We start from the raw sequence: 19904 nt of genomic DNA on the forward strand, positions 1-19904 counted from the left end.
ACAGTTGGAAATAAGTCATACACCATCCACTGTGACTATGCAATCCTTCCAGCTACACACCTGGAAAATAGAGCTATAAAACTGACAGTGATATAGGACAAAGAGAAGAAAGATGCAACCTTATAAAAAATTAGTGCCCCCCCCCACCAATGATTCTGGGTTAAACAGAACTGAGAGGGAACAGATAACGAAATACCAAGGTCTTATGTGTGACATGAAAAGAAATTGGAATCTTAGGAAGATCTCTATCATTCCAGTAATTATAGAAGAAACTGGACTCATGAAAAAGAATTTCAAAAATTACCTGACAAATATACCCAGTGAACCAAGTGCAAGACTGATAAGAACAATTTTTTTTTAAAAGACACTTTTTCTTATTTTCATTCATGTTCATCCCAAGTCGCCATATTTGTATTTTTATTTTCCATGTATATTTTGAGAACTTGAATGTTTGTTAGACACTATTCTCGAGTGTCTAAGAACACTCTATACAGAGTTTTGTCAGAACAATCTAGCATGAGGATACTTCCCCTCCTCCTACAAGAAAACCCTAACAAAATCACAGTATTCGAAGCTCAAATAAGACCACCAAGTATGGGTACCTCAAAGTGGCTTATATAATGCATGGCACACTTCTCCAAGGGATGTTGCCTATAGTAACAGCACAAAGCTGGATATTCCACCAGACTAGAAAAATTCTTGTCCTGGAATCCGATAAGACCAAGAGAGCACAAGAAAGATATATTACAACAGTGTACTGTTTAATCAGAGAGGGGAAATGTAATGTCTTTCACTTCTTTACTAAATCAACAGCAAAACCAAAGACACGATCTTTGAGTGTCTAAGGTCTCTATATGCAAGGGTTTGTCAGAACAACCTGGCATGAGGATACTTCACTCTATAATGATACCCGGATTAAATTTTCAAAATTACATAGCCTAAATAAGATTCCCTCAGTATGGCTAATCCACGCTGGCTTAGATGAGGAATGATGAACTTTATCCAAGTAGTAACTAGCTGGTTACTCCACCAGACTAGATGAATTCTTGTCCTGGAATCAAGTCAAACCAAGAGACCACAAGAAATATATACTATAACACAGTTAGCTGGTCGATTGGAGAGAGGAAAATTAAGGTTATTCATTTCTTTACTAACTTAACATTTGAAAAAGGGGGATTTAATGGAACGCTACAATATCTATGTAATTTGTATAGATATCAAGAGTTATTCTCAGGAAGGGGTCCTCTTGATTTCTGAGAACTTTGAAGTAAAGTGAAATTAAAATAGCAGCAGGCTAAGAAAAAAGTACTGGATTATTTTATACTAACTATTTATAAGTTAGAAAACCTTGCTTATGCTAAATACTATATTAGTCCAGACAAGCACATTACATTATGTTTCAATATTATGAAATTGTTATTTCAGACATTAACGAATGCGATATGGACAATGGAGGTTGCCAGCAAATCTGCATCAATTTCGATGGAGGACATATGTGTGAATGCCATGGACCTGGATTCCAACTATCCGAAAATAACCATACTTGCATTGGTATGAACCTTTTTTTTCTTCTTAAATAATTCTTCATCACTTTTGTGTTCTTATCCACAATGTTTGTTCACATTTAATGCGTTAATATTTATTTTTATGTTGAAAGCTTTTTTGTAACTGCATGTGTTGAATTTTTAGTTTTCTGGAATGATGCATTCATTTGCGTTCACGTTTTAAGCAAAACGGAATGTGGGAAAAAACACTGTTCGCATATATTTCTCCGTATCTACATACACAACAAAAATAATCAAAGAATCAACAGCTAAACTGGAAATAAAAACCGTTTATTTCTAAATAAAGTAAAAAAAAAAAAAAAGAAAAAGAAGTAAAGTGGCTGACCATAGTCGAGTCGAGAGAGACCTAAAGGTTACTCTTTTCATTAACTACTAGATGTAAAGGAGAGTGCCACTACTTTCCAAGGATGACTTCACTTATCATTGATTATCATCTTATAATTCTGATCGTTTAGCAAGGGGCATCAAGTGATCTTTTTTTTTTTTTTAAGTCTTTAGTATAACTTAACCAAGGATTGAACTCTAATCTCCCAGCTCATCAGTAAACACTCTTAGCATTAGGCCAAATAAGCCGGTAGACGTAACCCGTTGGGGCACGATAACTATCACGTTTTTATTCAAAAAGCTGACATGTCTGTTAAGACATTCTTTTCGTATAACTAAAAATAAAAAGTTTCTATTTACTTGCCGCCCTCTCCCTTCTTATGATGAAAGTTGTTGTTGTTTTTTTTTAATGTAGGGGAAATCCAACTCTCTAATAAAAGTACACTCTTGATAAGGACAAATCTAAATTACTTCAGTCTAGAAGGATTTCGTAGGAGGCTTGAGACCTAATACCCCGGCCCATTACTAAAAATTCTTATCATTATGACTAATGGACCAGCTTATTTATTTGTTATCTTTATAAATTCTTTTTAAAAGAAATATTCTTTCCAAGGAATTCTGTTTGCAAAGGGATTGAAGGAAGCGTTTCCTTCACCCTTTGCAAACGAAATTCCTTGGAAAGAATATTTCTTTTAAAAAGAATATCTTTTTCATAGACAAGAAATATATATGTTGACAGAAATATTCAATATTTTTTCGAAACAACAGAAAAAAATGTTGAATATTGGCGAAAAAAGGCCGAAAACCGTATTTACTTTTTTTTTTAGTAATTAAAAAAAGAAGTTTGCTGACACTTATTTAATGATACAAGAAAAAAACAGGAATAGCTCATATTCTCTTTCTTTTGTATTTACGGTTCGGCCCAGATGTGAAGAGAAGAAAAAAGTATGAAAATATTCTTACTTTTCACGAGTTTGTAATTCAAACTTTTATGTCCACGCACTTATTTGGATTTCGCGAGTTCCTCTCTTTCTCCTTTCCTTAGTGTTTTATGAACACTTGCTTGGGTTGTTCGTCGTAGCCAATGAATGACCTCGGTTGGTTCACCGGATATTGACTGACATCTTACGGCTTAGTCGTCCAGTGTTTATTGAGATTGGAACAGTCTATTAGTAGATAACATGGGTTAGTTCTGCCACAACAATAAATAAGACATATCTGCATATCTTAAAAATAATCTTATAGCTTTATTAACTGATGCATTTTGTATTAATATTCAAGCGTGATGAAAAAGAAACACTGTTCATGTATATTTCGCTGAATCTAAATCCATATAAATAAAACAGTAGATGTATGCATGTGTGTGTGTATGTGTGAAACTATTTAACCTATAAACTCTTAAACTACTGGTCATATAGCACTGAAATTAGCAAGAAATAGTAATTATATACCAAAGATAATTTATAATGAATAAAATCTTTGTTTGGATGAATGAATGATGCGTACAGAAATATGTGGGCAAGTTGAAATGCAAAAATGATCATTTCAACTTGATGACATACCTTTTATTAGTTTTACACATACACAAATTTAACTATAGCTTGAAGTGATTTAATTTTAAATCTTTCTTATCTATCTTTCGATAGCTCAAATGGTAGGGAATGCAGTTGGAGCGCTAAATGTTTTGGCTTTGATTCTAGCTGATGACAGCCAGGTCATTTTTTTGTTTTTATACTTTTAAAATTAGTACTATATATTAGGTACAATATAATATTCAATAGAGAATTGGCTTTGTAATAATAAATACGAAATCTGCATTAAAATATATTTAAGCTATTTTATGACCTGACAAGTCTGGGCTACTCTTACTAGAACATAATAATGACAGTGAAAAATTAACAATCTAATAGGGTAAAAAAATGTTTATTTATAAATAGCAGCAGTTGATCTCCAGTAAGTCTCGAGAGACAGTCGACATCCCTGTAAGAGAGTCTGTGTGAAAAGTTTGTTGTGAAGGACAGGTTGCGCAATCTTCAACCTCACTTCGCCATAAATAAAATTTAATTCGATTTTATTCCTCCCAGAAAATACTTTGGCTGCATCGGAATTATTTTTTATATAACCGCCATCTTGAAAAAGAAATGTTATTTTTTATTAACTTTTGTTTAAAAATAAAACAGCATCAGTTTTATTTTTAAATGAATCCAAACAAATTACAAGTAAAACACTACCGGATATCACCAGGTAGGGACAGTTAGAATTTAATAATTTTAACATTTTATATTTTAACACTTTTCAACAAAATTAATACGTAGATTTTGTTATTATAATATATTATCTATTACTAATGAATATTTGTTATCTGTCTGTTTGAAGCCGAAATTTGATATCTATCTTTATGGAGATTTTATACCTGTCGGTCTGAAGTGGAAATTATACAATTACTTCTATTGATTATATTTCATTCAGTTTAATATTGCATCAGAGTAATGCACTTCTTTCAATACTCAGTTCAAGGAGATAATGTTGTGTCTTTTGTGTTGTCATGAGACTATCTTCCCAGGCATTACCTTCTCCCTTGAGGAGATGGGATTAATTTAGTATATGTTCGTGCGTCATCATATCATTTTCCCAGGCATCACATCCCCCCTTTTAGGAGGAAGAAGGTAGTGTTATATATGTTCTGTTGTCATAAAACGATCCTCCCAGGCATTACTTATCTCTTTAGGGAGAGGGAGACAGTGTAGTATCTGTTCGTTCCTTGTAATACAATCCTCCTAGGTTAGCACATATTTTCTAGTTTACATAATTAATTTAAATGAGTTTGAATTTAAACCAATTAATATGGTTCATAATCATACAGCAATCATAGTGTCATACTTCCAACCACTGTTAAAATCCGTGCTTATAATTTGTGTCTTTGTACTTATAACTAGGGTTAGGACAACAGCATATTCTTTTCATTGTTTTGATTCTCGAGTGTGTATCCATTGGTATCTTATATGCTTTTATATAAGGCGATGTGATTCTCGGTTGATTAACTGTGTCGGATATATACTCTAGAGTCAAAACAATGATAAGACTATTTTGTTGCCATAGCCCTACTTATAAAACATATTGACAAGCTTTTTTTATTTTAATTTTAAAGTAAAGTTAATAAAGGAAAAGAAAAAGAATGACGGTACTAACCAGATATTCAAAATAGCATAGAATGCGAAGTCCACTAACATACTACGCACTGGCTCATAAGAATGGTGCAATTTTTATTAGTGATGTTACAAGTTACAACACTAAGCTGGATACTCCACTAGACCAGATTAATTTTTGTTCTGGAATTCGGTAAGACCAAGAGAAACCAAAAGCCAGATGATCTATAACACAGTTAAGTGGTCATTTAGAGAAATAAATGATTTATCTAATCAGTGTTTGAGAAATAAGAAACTTAAATGAACACTCGGATATATATGTATCTTATAACATAAATCAAGTGTCATTTTCACTACGTTTCGATTGATGTAACTTCCGACTTTCTTCAGAGGTATCTTGTCAAACTCGGAAATCTTTCTGTCGAACTTGGGAATCTGCACAATATTTCGAACGGGATCTTTTATTTAACTCATGGGGGTAGTCTGCTCTCGTTCCATCAGCCATGATTGCATAGAAGTCTTAAGTAATTCAGAATTGTATTTTCGTTCGCCTATACTGACGATTGAACCTTCACACTTCCAGGAAGGGGCTTCTTAATTTTTGAGAACTAACTAAAAAGAAAAAAAAAAAAGAAAAAAAGACAAGTGTTGAAATTCTACAAATGTAAACAGTAAGAAGTGGACACAAGTTTAAATATAGATAATGCAAATTGCCAATCTTGTCTCTAATCCGACTGTAAAAAAACAAAAAACAAAATAAAAAAAAATGAAATAAAATAATTAGACAGCTATGACAGATCACTATAGACTTGACAGTCCAATGCCCAATATTTTCTCGAGTAGAAATCAATCAATAGCATCCTGCACGGCAATTGAACCGAAGTGAAGAAACCAGAAAAAGATTCGGACGCTTAGGATTCGAAAAATAATCGGTAGAGAAAGATGGGAAGAGTCTTTCTTCATCAACCCCCAAATGTGTGCAGGCATCAGACCCAATTAGGATTTTGGCGCAGTTTCAATGCAATATCGTCATGTAGACCATAAGGTCCTCATTATCGCACGGTTCTGTTCCTTTTTTGTTCTTGTCAACAAAACCTGTTCTTACCATTTTTGTCTTATTTTAATAAGCAAAAAAAAAAAAAAAAAAAAAAAATCAATTAATATTGTAGCCCCCAAACAGGCAACTAAAAGAAACTAGTTTTTGGTTGGCACCAAAACCAACAGTCCAGGCCATTATTGAGATGACTCATTCCCTGTTGACTGCAGTATGTTTCTAGTCCTGTGTAGTTCTAGGAGGTTCACCCTTCCATCCCTTACCTTATCCTTTTTAGAAGGGGTTAGTTTATGGACGCACGTCTATGACAAGGATTGCTTTGTTAAAGTCTCGCACCATTAATATTTGCAATAAAGAGATGAAACTTCTAAGTTATGAATGCATAAGTTCAGTCATCATAACAATGCAATTTGTAATCTCCTCTCGAACAGAATAAAATAAATAGGCATTACTTTTGGAACATGCCTCGAATATATACATATATTAAATTTTTCTCTCTATCATATTTTATTTATATAGATGTTTGCTCGAAATATATCAACGCGCGATTCTTGTTCTCTGGGCACCAAATTAAACATAGTCCAGGCCATTTATGAAATTGCCTTTTCCCTGTTGATTGTGGCATGATGTTAGACCTGTAGAGTTCTAAGGGGTCCACCTTCCCAGGCGTTACATCCTGCCTCTGAAAAAGGGGTAGTTTATTACTAGTCGCATGAGGCGCCCCTTCTGGGAAATACGGACGGAGCTACCCAGGCATATTTTGAAAGCTGGGGTGGTCTTCTTCTTGAGGGCTTGCTCTTCAATTCCCATTTTTTGACCCTTGTCGCAGGAAAGAGATAAGCAGAATCTATTATTTCTGATGCCGAACTAAAGTAATGGTTGCTTTGATCCAAAAACAAAAATAACTTGTCGCTCAGAATAAAATCATATTTGAGTTAGCAGAAAGAATTCAGCGCATTCAACTTCAGATTTTCATTAGCAAAACAGTAAAATTAATTCCCAGAAGAGAACAGTTTTGCTACACTTTTGTCTCTTCTTAGGAAGATTCAAATAAACATATCATGCCACTAAACCTTCTGTTTAGAATGCTTTTTCCAATGGTTATCAAAATCCATTCAATGATTAGGATTCTAGAAAATTTTCAAAATTAAGTTTTAAATGTTTTAAAGAAAAAAAAACAATTGAAATTCAGGTAAACTTGCTTAAATGCTATCGCAAGTTCCATGAAAAAAAGCTTCTTCCCTAGAACTGCCCGCCTGGGGGACTCTGTTCCACTAGCCTGCTTTATGGCTGACTAGAACATGATCATTTTCAAGTCCGATGTAAACAAGTTCTTGCTGATCTGTCTCCTTTAATAGTCAACTTATAACCAATTTCTATCACTCTACATGCACTAACCTTCGGGCCTTGATAAGGGGTGACTCCCCTAATATAATGACTTTGGATCCAACTTATAATACAAATCTGAAATATTCAAAAATTTCAAATAAGATATTGTATCTATAGTATATCCTATAATATTATTTAAAATACAAAAAAAAAAAGCAGGAATATTTATTAATATACTTATTAACATTTCGCAAAAATCGGATGTGTTCGAATTTTCAGAAAAGAGTTTCCACACTAACCTCCTTTGAATAAAACTGAATTAAACTACAATAATTCACATCCATAAAATCGATTATTTAGTCTAGGAGTCAATCTTCTTCATACAAATATGTAAAATGTACACATACCTAACCCTAACTTTATGTAAACAAAAATATAGGAAAAATATTTTGAAATAAAAAAAAAAATGAAGAAAAAATCTATATACTATTAAAAATTTATGGTGCTTTTGGAGTTCGTCTGTTCGTACACAAATGGGCAAATGTGATTGGTTAACAAAAAAAAAAGGAATAGGCAGAGTGCACATACTAAGTTTTACGATCCGTTTTATAAATTAAAAAAAAAATAACATAAAAAAAACATTTAAAGAAAAACAAATTAAGTAACCTTTTCCATAATCTGCAAAAAAAGTAAACACAAAGGTTATTCTGTATTAGTTAAAACTGAATTGATTTTGCTTAAAAACATCATTTCCAATAAAAGAGTGTTGTAGTTTGCTTGAAGCATTGTGTATAGTTTGTAAGACATGCAATATTTAAAAGCAGTGGCAATGCGATATTAGGTTGAAGATTCAATTTGATAGAAAATCATACGAGGCAATTGTATTTTTTATCTGTTTTTTTTATGTCAATAAAAAAAATACTGCACAAATACATTCATCCTAGTTACTTGCTCTCTCATGCAAATACATAATAGCATTTTTTTCTTCTTTGGAATTTCAAAAATATTTGTCTTTATACTAACAATCAAGCAATACAAAGTAGGTGAAGAGGGAAATTGCCTTAGCCGGGTACTGTACCAACACCGTTCAAGGAGGGAGTAAAAACTAGTCAAAATTTAAAAAATTGGATTTGAAAATCGATAATCAAATTTTTGTTTCTGATTTGTTTTCTTACAGAATCGAAATTGATAAGTTTGGTTTAATTATCACAAGTCAGCGAAGTGAAAAGAGGTCGATATCAAAACAACGTCTTTTCAGTTCGGTAGTTCGTGTCTAAGAGAAGAAAAAAATAGTCCTTGATTGACGTCACAGTACTTAGAATTAGCATCAGAAGAAATAAGTATGCGTGTCTTTCGCCATTTTTTTTTTTTTTTTTTTTAATCATTTTTGTTTAGCTGTATCCTACCGATGCCAAACTATCATGTATTCCAACCGAGAGATATTTTTTTATGATTTTAACCGTCTCCTTAGGTGCAATTATTTGTATCTTTCTTGCACTTTGTTCATCGTCCGGTTGCTCTTATAATTACTGGAATGATGAAGATCTTCCTAAGATTCCAATTTCTTTTCATGTCGTACATATGACCTTGGTATTTCATTATCTTTTCCCTCTTAGTGCTGTTTAACCCAGCATAATTGGGGACATTAACTTCCACTAAGGTTGCTTCTTTCTCCTTCTTTTCCCATATCACTGTCAGGTTTAATAGCTCCGTCTTTTAGGTGCATGACTGTAGGAATTGCATAGTCATAGTGGATGGTGTACACCTTAGTAGAATAAAAAACGGTCACATTTTATGCCATGAAAATTAATTTCTTTTTTACAAACAACTACAAGACACTTTTCCAACCAGACTCTTTCTCCAGAGTCAGGAATTCAAGCTTCTATGACTAATATTCTCAAGCAACACGAACTGGAATAATTACCAAGTAGTCTACTGCAAAGAAGATAAACTCTCTTTACTGAGCTAGAAAAACCTCTCACATTTGCAGTATCGTATACGTGTGTGAAATCGCTATTTGCTTGTATACGGAGTATTGTTGCCACCAAACACTAACCTTTTCCTCTTGAACGGAAGACAAGAAAAAATTTCTAACCCGATAGGTTTCACACAGTCTTCCAAGCTCCACCCCTGTTGCATCGCCACAGTGTTGCATTCCTGTGCCTTGTTTTACAAGTACTTCCACAGAATATACTCTGATGAATATATCGTACTTATATCCCCAACATAAATATTCCCAATTCACCCGGCCAGCAGAAAAATTCCACCTCTTCACTATAGAGGTCCGTACATGTCGTGGAATTTTATTCTTTAATAGCTTCTTTCTTCAGACTACTTGCCTTTGGAATTCTCTTTATGCTCCCTGTTTCCTCGAATGTACAAAACAAAAACCATTACTAATCAGCGGTGTTACCATTGTCGATCTAGAGAAGTTTATCTATGTATATGCAGTGTCATGATGTATCAAAAAGAAACCATGCTAGTGAAGGCTGAGGACATGTGTTGCATGAAGAGAAATGATATGAGAATGATACGATGGATGTGTAAATGGAATTGCATTCACTAGCAAAAGCTCTAACTAATTTGCATATTCTTTTAAACATTCATTTTAATTAATTCCCTATTATTAGTTTTTTCGGTTTTCTTGTAGGATGATCATCTTTAGTTAACTATTATGTGTAATTATATTCGTGCAGATATTCTACATGACTTATACTTGCATAATATTTGCATAAAAAGGTTATAGTAAACACAAAGCTTTTTCAATACATATTTATATATGCATATATATATATTTGTTTAAAAAATTTTACCTACCAAACTCCTGTCAGTTTTTAGTTTACAGACATGAAACCTAATATATAGAGTATTTGAACCAATGCGAAACTTTATAGTTGGGTTTTAGCCGGGGAAAATCGGTGTAAAAGTGTGAAAATTAAAAAATGAAATTTGTCAAGTGAAGGTCAAATGACGGCATTACGAATGCATGCATAACGTAATAACTATTGGTTCATGTTTTAATTTTTAGCCTTGCTGCAAACATGTCTCCATAGTTCAGGCATTAACATCAAAGGAAAAAGTAAATCGTAAGCTAAACGGTTTGATTTCAATTCTTGGTGGTGGTGGTGGTATATATGCATATATATCATATTATCATCGTGTATATATATATATATATATATATATATATATATATATATATATATATATATATATGTGTCAATCTCTTTATTGCAGATTAGTAAAATATTAATATTTCACTAAATATATGTCACATCAAAATGAAAATTATATCATCAAACGACTGATTTAAGGTTAGTTATTTCCAAATATTTTATTCAAATTCATGCGATATTCACGAAGTTATGACATTTTATTCTTTATCATTGGATTTCCACTGTCCATCGCTTTATTGTAGGTTTCTTAAAATGTTTTATCATGCAAACTTTATTTTTTTATTATATTTTTCTTTCAAAGAATAATGATAAAAAGCATATCCTAGGTACTAAGCCTCAAATAAATTAATTATTTATCGACATATCCACCATTTTTTTTAAATAACTTAAAACAACTTTTTGCCCCCTAGGGAAGTCAATTGTTTTATCTCAAAAAGGAGTTATGGTTCAAGCAATATCAAAGATATTCTCTACAAGGCATCCTTTGGAGTAAATTGCTCTCATCCCTCATAAACTCCTCTTTTTAATATTGACCAGAGATATTCAATGGAGTTAAGATCCAGAGAACACAGTGATCAGGTTATGAGAGTTTCTCTAAAGAAATCCATAGATTCAAGGAACGCTGCAGAATGGAATAGTGCATTGTCATGCATAAAAATCATCTGAAAGCGACATGACAATGGTAGGTCATCTAGCCATAGTGACAAATGTTTATCTAAAAAGGCCGTGTATGCATTGCTGGTAAGTTTTACACCATCTGGAACTCCAAATGTTCCAAGCAACTTATCCCTAATGATTCCCATCCAAAACATGATGACTCCACCTCCTCGTTGGCGATGAACTATGTAAGGGGTTGAAGTTCCGTTCGAGTTCCAAACTTTGGCCATCCATCCGGACCGTCAAGAGTAGCACGGGTCTCATCTGTAAATAGGACTCGTTGAAAATCCATTTTTATGTAATTCTGTGCCCAATCCTTTCGTTTTTCCCTATGTTTGCTCAATGTAGGCCTTAGAACAGTTTTGATGTTCCTTGTCATCTCATTCAACACATTACATCGGGCCTATCTGGATCGATTCCAGCTTTTGCAAAAATGGAAGCACTGGTGCTGTTTGGGGTTCGGTTGACTTCCCTACGGATTTTCTGAATATCACGATGTGAAAGGTTTCTACTGGTGCCCTTATCCTTTCTGGATTTGGTGTTGGGGTTGTTCACAAATGAAGCTAAAGTTTGTGGATCCTTTTCCAGCAACAATCCTTTCTTTTTCGATAACCCTTAATCACCCTTTTTTGGCATTTTAAAAGAGCTGCAATAAAGCGATGAACAGTATAAATTACTTGATAATAAATAAAATGTCATAACTTTGTGAATTTCGCATGGATTTGAATAAAATTTTGGGAAATAACTAAACTTGAAAGTCATTTGATGATACAATTTTCATTTTTTTGTGACGTATATTTAGTGAAATATTGATATTTTACTAATCTGCAATAAAGCGATAGTGCAATGGTTAGAAGCTCCAACTGTCATTTGGGTGATCGGGTTTCTATCCTGGCTTAAGGTAATTACTTGTCTAGCGCACTGATAAGTTGTGAAACAGCAAAACGGTACTGTATGTGGATAACTATAAATATATATATATATATATATATATATATATATAAGTTATAAAAGTTATATATTTTATAATTGACTACCTAGCTGTATCTAGGTATTGAGCACTGTTGAAGTAAATAAAATTTACGCATAAATTTATACTTTTGTATATTTATTTATGTGATTAAATTAAGTAATCACACACACATACACACACACATACACACACACATATATATATATATATATATATATATATATATATATATATATATATATATATATATATATATATATGAGAGAGAGAATATGAATCAATGGTATAATTTATTCTTTCATTTGTAGCCGCTTTCATTAATATGCATAAAAAATTAATTAATATAATAATTATGTACAGTGCGTTACCATATAATTTTGATTAAATGAAATTAGGATAATGTAAGTGTTGAGATCAGAAGTGATCAATCGATCTATAATCATTTGGATACCCATCTTATAAATTATATACTTATCAGTGCTTACTATGAAATCTGAAGACTTTGCGCATAACTTCAACTTCATATACTTCCAATAAATGCTATTGATTAGATTCTGATCTAAGCCTGCAGATTTGCCATGTAAGCCACGATGGAGGGAAAATCATCCTCATATCAATTTTTGAAAGTGTTATGATTCTATTTGGAAAGCACTCCAAGAGAATCTATCTCCACTAACACGATTGTCCATCAATGAAAATTATGAGAGGCATTCCAAAAGTAATGCCTCCTATTTTTTTGTTTTACGCGAATGGATCAGAGCGGATTGCAGATTGCATTGTTATGATGACTGAACTTATGCATTCATGACCCTGAAATTTTCATCTCTTCGTTGCAAATATTGACAATGCGAGACTCTAAGAAAGCAACCCCTGTCATGTACATGCGTCAGAGACAGAGGTGCGTTATTAAATTCCTAACAAAAGTGCATTGAGAATGGTCGTGACTACGTAGAATAATAAATTCTGGAACACAAAAGATCACTCATTTTAATGATACTATTCTCGTCTCCATAGCTCTTCAACTTTTTGAGTTAAAAAAATATGAGGCTTTGCTTTTGGAACAACCCTCATAGTTCATAGATGCCCTCCTGAAAATGATTGAGAGGATAATTGAGCAGTAAGTAATAAGTTAGATAAACATAATCGAAATGCAGTTTAGACAAAGTATCACTAGTGCTATATTTAATCTGAGACAAATACAGGTGAAGTAGGTTCATAACAAAAAGAACCTGTATTTTGCTTTTGTGAATAGAGTGATCCCCATCTGGCATCAATTGAAATGAATGGCTCTCGTCTTGGGGAGGCTTCATGTTTTGACAAGCTTCTGGGCTTGACCTTTACTCCTAATCTGAAATGGAACACATACATCAAATCTGTTGCCAAGGCCGCTGGAAAAATGGTGGGATACTTCTATCGATCCAGTAGATATCTCACTGCTGATGCAATTCTCTATCTATATAAGAGCCTACGTCCAAGGATGGAGTACTGTTGCCACATCTGGGCAGTAGCTGCTAGAAAGGACTTATCCTGCCTTGATAGAGTTCAAAATAGACTTCGTAGACTCGTAGGCTTTTCTCTTTCCTGCAACCTCTTTCTCTTTTGTCTCTGCTTTATCATTATTTTCATGGCAAGTGCATGTCTGAGCTCCAATCTATGGTTCCCCCTCGCCAAACTTTCACAAGAAACACTCGTCTAACTGAAAACGCTATCAATAATTTCCCCCACTCTTTGTCTGTACCTAAACCTAAACGTAAATTCCATGAACAAAGTTTCTTTCTTAGAACTGCACACCTGTGGAACTCTCTTCCTTTTTCCTGCTTTCCAGCTGACTATGATATGGTCGTCTTCAAGTCCAACGTAAACAAGTTCTGGATGAGCCGTTCCACTTAAGTTAACAAATTTACCGAACTTCCATTACTAATGATTACTATATTGTCCAATTGACTACTGTACACGCTTTAATCCTTATCCTCGAGTGGCCTCTGGGCCTTGATAAGTGGTGATGTCTATATATAAAAAAAAGAGCACTTAACAAATGTTGTCCGGTGGGCTTTGTATTAACAAGGGGGAAAATTAGATGTTGGTGAAAGGTGTCCAAATGATGTACAGAAATGCTCAAAGTCATGCTAGAATTAACAGGACATTTAGTGCTTTCATGTTAAAATAGGAGTACAGAGTTCTGCAACGAGTCCGTTGTTTTCATTTGTGTCTTAGAAGCTTTGACAAAGAAGTTTCATATAGGTTGTCTATGCTGTATGCTGATGATTTTGACTTGTTTGTGAAACAATGGAAAAGTCTGTTAACACATTTCTTATTTTTTATTCTATTTTCGCCCTGAACAAGGCACAGTGCCACTTTGATGTAGGCGGCTACTACCAGGGCCATAAGTTGCAAGGATGCTATGAAGGGAGTTAAGCAGCAAGATGTCTCTTCATATTACACTTGAACTTCACATTACACTTTGGAACCGATTCCAAAGACTAGCCGGGTGGGAGGGCCTTCTTACATCTAGGGATCCCTACTGCGTAGGGGTGAAATTTTGCTGCTTGTCGGAGGTATTTATGTCGAGTGAGTGTAGTTCGTCGGAGCATTCACTATTAAGATACTTGTAGAATGCAACATTTTGTCGATGGGATAGAGGCTGAAGCCTAGATGATAGTTTAGGATCTATCAGGTTTGCGACTCTCTTTTGAACAATAAATTGAACCCTGTTCAGGAGTGAGAAACTAGTAACAGAGAATATGAGAATTGGTTATTCGTATTATTTAGATTCATCGGACTACTGTTCTCATCTGGAGTGTCATTTTCACAATGTTTCGACCTTTTTCAGGTGTTTCTTGTGGAACTCTGGAATGTTTCTGTTGAACTCGATAATTTGGATGGAATTTTGAACGGAATCCTTTATGATTCATGACTGAATAGAGGCCCTAAGTAATTTGCAATTGTATTTTTCGGCCGCCCACACAGAGAATTGAACATTCAACCTTCAGGAGAATATTACTTTTACAACTGATTTTTCCAAGTACTCTAACCACTGTGCCACAGATCCTTGCGGACAGTTCTTGTACAAATTTTGGAAGCCTTAAATCTATTTTAATTTCTCGCTGTAAATATCACTATTTATTACTAATTATTATTACTATATATTACTGTATAGAAATTAATTATTGTTTTACTTATTACTGTGTATATTATCTATTATTTATAATTAATGGTTCCCATATCATGTTAAATTCTATACTAGATCTACTTAGTAATTCATTATTTCCCAGCATATGTGTTGCTTCTTTGAGTCGTCCTTCAAGTCGTGAAATAAATAAAGGGTTTCGTTCAAAATTCCGTCCAAATTCCCAAGTTTGATAAGATACTCCTGAAGAAGGTCGGAGGTTACATTGACCGAAACGTTATGAAAATGACACTCAAGATGAGAACATTAGTTTGATGAATCTACTTTTTAAGTTAAAATCTTGGAGGAATGCTATGGAAAATTACTGCCTGAGAGTAAACATTACCAAGACTCAGTTATGATTAGTGATTGAAGTGTTGGAAATCCCACCGAGAGAAAGAAAGGAACTCTTGCACATTTTATGAAAAGAGAGTCAAATACAACTCGATTTTTTGTTGCACCTGCAAAGATTCCGTACACAAGAAGTGCACTGGTAAGTTGAGAAATGATAAGCGGTGTATGTGGAAGAAGTGCAAGACAATGGAGACGGATGCAAACTCAAATGTGGCGAAAGTATATTTGAATGGTTAATCTATTGAAGCTGGTCAGAAGTTATATACTATTGGAGCACAGAAAGGAGTTGGTGCTGGTGTGATTGCATGGATGGTAGTGGATGGAGTATGTTCAGGGAACTTCTGGCATTACTAACCAACAGAGTGTTTCCACTCTCTATCAAGGAAAGAACCTATCAGGTATATGAATGAAGTATGATGATGTATGGTAGCGAAACCTGACTAATGAGGCTTGAGGACATGCGTTATGTGGATAGGAATGATATGAGAATGATACAATAGATGTGTAACGTGAGTTTTAGAAACAAGATCAGATCTGGTGACTTCAGAGGAAGATGAAATCAGAGCAGTATAGAAAGATCTATGCAAAACAAACGACTTTGTTGGCATGGCCATGTTGAAACAATGGATGGGAGATTTTGGGTTAGTAGATGAAGAACAGTTAAGAAGGACAAGAAAAATGAGGTGAGTGCGTGAAGAGATCAGTGCACCTGCTGCAAGGAAACATTGGCCGCATATGGGTGAGAACCTTGAACCGTGTGGTTACGAATTGCAAAATAGGAAGCGTTAAAAGTCCAAAATGGCCAAATAAAAGAAAACAGAATTTTTGCTCCAGAGTCAGTTTTGTTTTGGATGCCAAATAGTTCCTGTGCGTTTTTGATAGGTGTTATCTCTTGAAATGGTGGAGGGACGAAATAAGGATTAACTGTAATGCTAAGAGCTGCCATCTCGTGTTTTCAGGAAAGAAGAAACGCAAGGATTACTGATATTACGAGAGAACCTCATTACCGTTGTTGGCGAAAGAAATGACCTGATCAGATGCATCTCAAGGTCTCTGGTTAATTCCCAGGTTTTCAGCACCCTGACTAAACACATCTTTCAGAAAATATAGAAGGAAGTAATAAGGATGAACTAGATAGGAGGGATAAATAAATACTCATGCAGAGATAGGTTAATTTGGAAGTTATTTTTTTAATTTTTTTTTTTGCAAGGGAGTCACCTCTTATCAAGGCCACTCGAGGATAAGAGTTAATAAGCGTAAGGTGATCATTAGGTGTGAAATTGAGTAGAATTTGATTATTTAAGGGGACGACTCAACAAGAATTTGTTTACATTGGACTTAAATACGACCATTTTGTAGTTAGCTGGAAAGCAGGCTAGCTGAACAGTTCCACAGGCAGGCAGTTCTGGGAAAGAAGCTTTTTCTATGAAATTTGCATTAGATTTAGGCACAGATAGCGAGTGGAGTTAATCTTTGATAGTGGTTGTAGCCATACATGTGCCCGTTGTGAAAGTTTTGCAAGAGAAAACATAGATTGAAGTTTGGACGAGCACTTGCCATGAAAATAATGATAGAGCAGAACAAACTCACAACATCTCTTTCGTGGGGAAAGAGATTGCTGGGAGGAGAATTAGGCATTATCGACTTGGTTTCGAAGCCGGTTTTAAACTCTGTCAAAGCAGGATAGAGTGCTCTACGCAGCTCCTCCACAGATGTGACAAAAGTACTCAATTTTAGAATTTATTTGACTCTCATACAGGTAGAAGATTGCAAGATAACTTCTGGAGTGGTAGAGTGATGGAACTGCTTTTCTAGCGACCTTGGCAACAGATTTGATGTAAGTCTTTTATTTCTGGTTGGGAGTAAAGGTCAATCCCAGAAGCTTGTTGAAGCAGAGTTCTTTGAGACAAGAGCCATTTGTATCAATTCAGGCCATTCGTGGTGAAAAGTTGGAAGCTTAGTTTTGGATGCATTAAAATTAACCAACCACCTTTTGCCCCATTGCACCATGTACTCAAGGTCGGAGAAGAGAAACTCGGAGAGATCTTGGTCATTGATGGTAGTGTTGTCTGTGTATATGTTGATGAATGAACTTAGAATGTGAATTGGAAGATAATTGATGAAGATAAGGAAAAGAGTTGGGTTTAGGATCCTTTGAAGCACATCAGTATTGATATTTTGAGCTTCAGACTTTTGCCCATCAATAATGATTTGTATAAATCTATCGGAGAGAAAGGATTCAATCATTGAAAAGACATTTCCAGATATCTATTGCTGAAAATCTTGTGAAGTGGACCTTTCAAATTTCTAAAAGCTGTTCAACACATGTCAATATGTAAATCGTATATTAAAGTGAATATAATGATGAGATAGGATGCGAGGAGGGATGTAATTGTTTTGTTTTTTTTTTTCAGAATATTGCTTTACTAGATGAAATTTATCTGACATGAAAATTATTCTTGATCTACGCCACAAAATTTTATCCGTACCCCACGGTTTAATCTTCTTTTTAATATTCTTGAAAACATTTGAAGATATTGTGTTGATAGAATTTGCATAAAACTAACTCTCCATCTCCCAACTTTGCCTCATATAGTAATGTAGATAAAATCGTTCGATTCAAATTAAAATCTTTTGCCACTAACCCTAGGTCCAAGTGAAACTGCTTAAAACCGCACGTAATCGCTACTCCACTCATAAAAAAAAAAGAAATCGCATATGATTTAGCTTTTATAGGATGAAAACCTTCACCTCGTCCTCCCCTAAAGCTATTGGTTAACTGCCTTCAAACGCAGAGAATATATTTATTATAAAATGCATGGTGTGGGAGCATTTCCACATATAAATATAAAGTTAAGTTATTCTCCATTTTTGGTCAATATAGTTGTTTGGAACATATATGAAATCTTTAATCAGTAATCTTTAGTCCGAGTGGCAATGTCGTAAAACTATAGGCAATCTCCGTCTCCACCTTGTCTTTGTTTATTTCATCTTTAAGTCATCTTTTCTCATTTTTTAAAAATAAATATACTGTACACGTTTTATAATATAAAAACAGGCTGAGGCCCTGGCGTTTCCTGGGAAAGTAAAGTACTCTCCATAATATTAATAGAAAACAACAGCTGCAAAAGAAAAAACCAAAATTTAAGTACGAAAACTATAAGTTAAATAACTTTGTTGTGTGATTTGATAAAAGTTTGTAATAACAGAAAAACGTAAATCGAATATAAATTACTATAATAATAACAATAATAATAATAATAATAACAACAACACCAACCAAGAGCAGAAGAAACTAAAAACATAAACAGAAGGTTAACAAGCTCCTCCCACATATCCCAACAAATACAATCACAGACTTAAACAACCTAATTTACGCGGACGCCAAAATGGTAAGTATGAATCTCAAATCAGAAAAACAACCGGGGACAAGCGGACTGACAAAACCTGGATGGGAAATAAGACTAGAAACCCAAATACACAAACATAAAAAGAAGCCCAAAAGATCAACAGGAAGAAAGCAATGTGGAGAAAACGGAACATTGGAAATGTAAATGACAGGGAGAGGCTAAACAAGAAACATGAAGAACTGGACCAAAAAATAAAAGCAAAAGAAGCGAGATTGAGACGATATAGATATAAATCTGAACAATGCAAACAAAACAGAATATTTGAAACTAATGAAAGCCAATTCTACCAAAAGATGAACGGAGGGGAAAAAAAAAAAAACAGAACTAAATCCGACAGAAGCAAAACTCTACTGGAGTAAAATATGGGAAGAGCGACGAGATCACAATAGAAATGCCGAATGGCTGAAAGACATAAAAGAAGAGTTAGAACAAATAGAAGGAACAGTGAATGAAATCAAAAAGGAAACCCTAAAGAAAACCATAGGAAAAATGGCAAACTGGAGAGCACCAGGGCACGACGGGATGCATGCATACTGGTTCAAAAAATTCACAACCTTACATGAAAGACTAGCCCAAAACCTAAGATGTATGCAGGAAGCAAGCGTACCAGACTGGATGACAAAAAACAGAACCACATTGCTACAGAAGGACACGGAGAAAGGAACTGTTCCTAGCAACTATAGGCCAATCACGTGCTTACCAATTATGTGGAAGATACTGACAGCGCAACTGAGGGAACAAATCTACCAC

At 34.3% G+C, this 19904-nt stretch overlaps 1 protein-coding gene across 1 annotated transcript in view; it reads left to right on the forward strand.

Moving 5' to 3' along the window:
* The window catches only part of LOC145261966 (uncharacterized), a 620004-nt gene that overhangs the window by 168365 nt on the left and 431735 nt on the right, over positions 1–19904 (forward strand). Inside the window, exon 9 of the mRNA XM_080119795.1 lies at positions 1426–1551. Within this exon, the coding sequence (XP_079975921.1) occupies positions 1426–1551 (126 nt within the window). The remainder of the gene's footprint in view (positions 1–1425; positions 1552–19904) is intronic.

The sequence above is a fragment of the Euprymna scolopes genome, chromosome 3 (assembly GCF_053919585.1).
Source record: "Euprymna scolopes isolate OS-2025 chromosome 3, ASM5391958v1, whole genome shotgun sequence".
Classification (NCBI taxonomy): domain Eukaryota; kingdom Metazoa; phylum Mollusca; class Cephalopoda; order Sepiida; family Sepiolidae; genus Euprymna; species Euprymna scolopes.